We start from the raw sequence: 986 nt of genomic DNA on the forward strand, positions 1-986 counted from the left end.
CTCGGCAATAAACCAGTCCCGGGCTGAGCCTCCCCGAGTCCTGACGTCGCCGCCCCCCGCCCCCGCGCGGGCGCACCTGCTCGGTGTAGGCGAGGAAGAGGACGGCGACCGTGGCCTCCAGCAGAAACACCAGCAGCAGCAGCACGAAGAACTGGGGCGCAGAGGGGTCCCTCAGCGGGCGGCCGCCTCAGGCAGGCGCCCGGGCCCAGGCCGTCGCCTGCAGGCGGGCTCGGCCGAGTGCCCGCCCGGCGAAGCCCCGCCCCTCACGCGCCTGCGCCTCTGGTCGTGACCGCAGGGGCGCCCCAGATGGAGCTGAGCGGACGCGCAGCGGCCGCATCACGCCAGAGGACGGGCAGAGGCTGGCCAGGGGGCGCTGGGGCCCCTCCTTGCCCGTGGGGTGCCCAGCAGGGCCGGGCAGCAGTCACTGCTCCCGTGCGTGCCCGTCACCGCGGGCCCAGGGGGAGCGGCGGGGAGGGCTCGGTGGGGGACGAGGACCCCCCAAGGGGGCCTGGTGGGTGGGGGGGGCGGGTGCACGCGTGGCCCACCCAGCCCCAGCAGACTCGGGAGCCCCCCCGGGCCGCGCCCCAAGCCCCACAGACTCACAGTCAGCAGCAGGCACTTGTTCTCCTTGATAGCCCCGATGCAGCCCACAAAGCCGATGGCCATGGCGAAGGCGCCCGTGACCATGAGCAGGTTGGCCGCCGACAGGGACGGGAAGGAGGACGACAGCGTGGCGAAGCTCCCCTGCGTGGCGGCCAGCCACACGCCCACGCCCAGGATCCCGCAGCCGCCCAGCTGGCGGGGGAGAGGCAGTGAGGGCGTCGCCCCAAGGGCCTTGCCCCCCAGGCTAGCCTGAAGCCCAGGGCGGCCCCTTCTGCACCCATCGGCCACAGCCGCCCTGGGGCTCGCGGGGTGGGAGTGGGGCTGAGGACGCCCTCCCACTCCGGACACGGATGTAGCGTGGGCCTCGTACCTGGCGGCCAGGC

The 986-nt window shown here is 74.7% G+C and overlaps 1 protein-coding gene across 1 annotated transcript in view; it reads right to left on the reverse strand.

The window, feature by feature from the left end:
- Window positions 1-964, reverse strand: part of TSPAN4 (tetraspanin 4) — an 11,023-nt gene extending 10,059 nt beyond the window's left edge. Inside the window, exons 1-2 of the mRNA XM_012734339.1 lie at window positions 604-964; window positions 77-151 (exon numbers count right to left, since the gene is read on the reverse strand). Of these exons, the coding sequence (XP_012589793.1) occupies window positions 77-151; window positions 604-687 (159 nt within the window). The 5' untranslated portion in view covers window positions 688-964. The remainder of the gene's footprint in view (window positions 1-76; window positions 152-603) is intronic.
- Window positions 965-986: the final 22 nt, after the last annotated feature.

The sequence above is a fragment of the Condylura cristata genome, unplaced genomic scaffold (genome assembly GCF_000260355.1).
Source record: "Condylura cristata isolate star-nosed mole 26May11 unplaced genomic scaffold, ConCri1.0 scaffold00054, whole genome shotgun sequence".
NCBI lineage: Eukaryota > Metazoa > Chordata > Mammalia > Eulipotyphla > Talpidae > Condylura > Condylura cristata.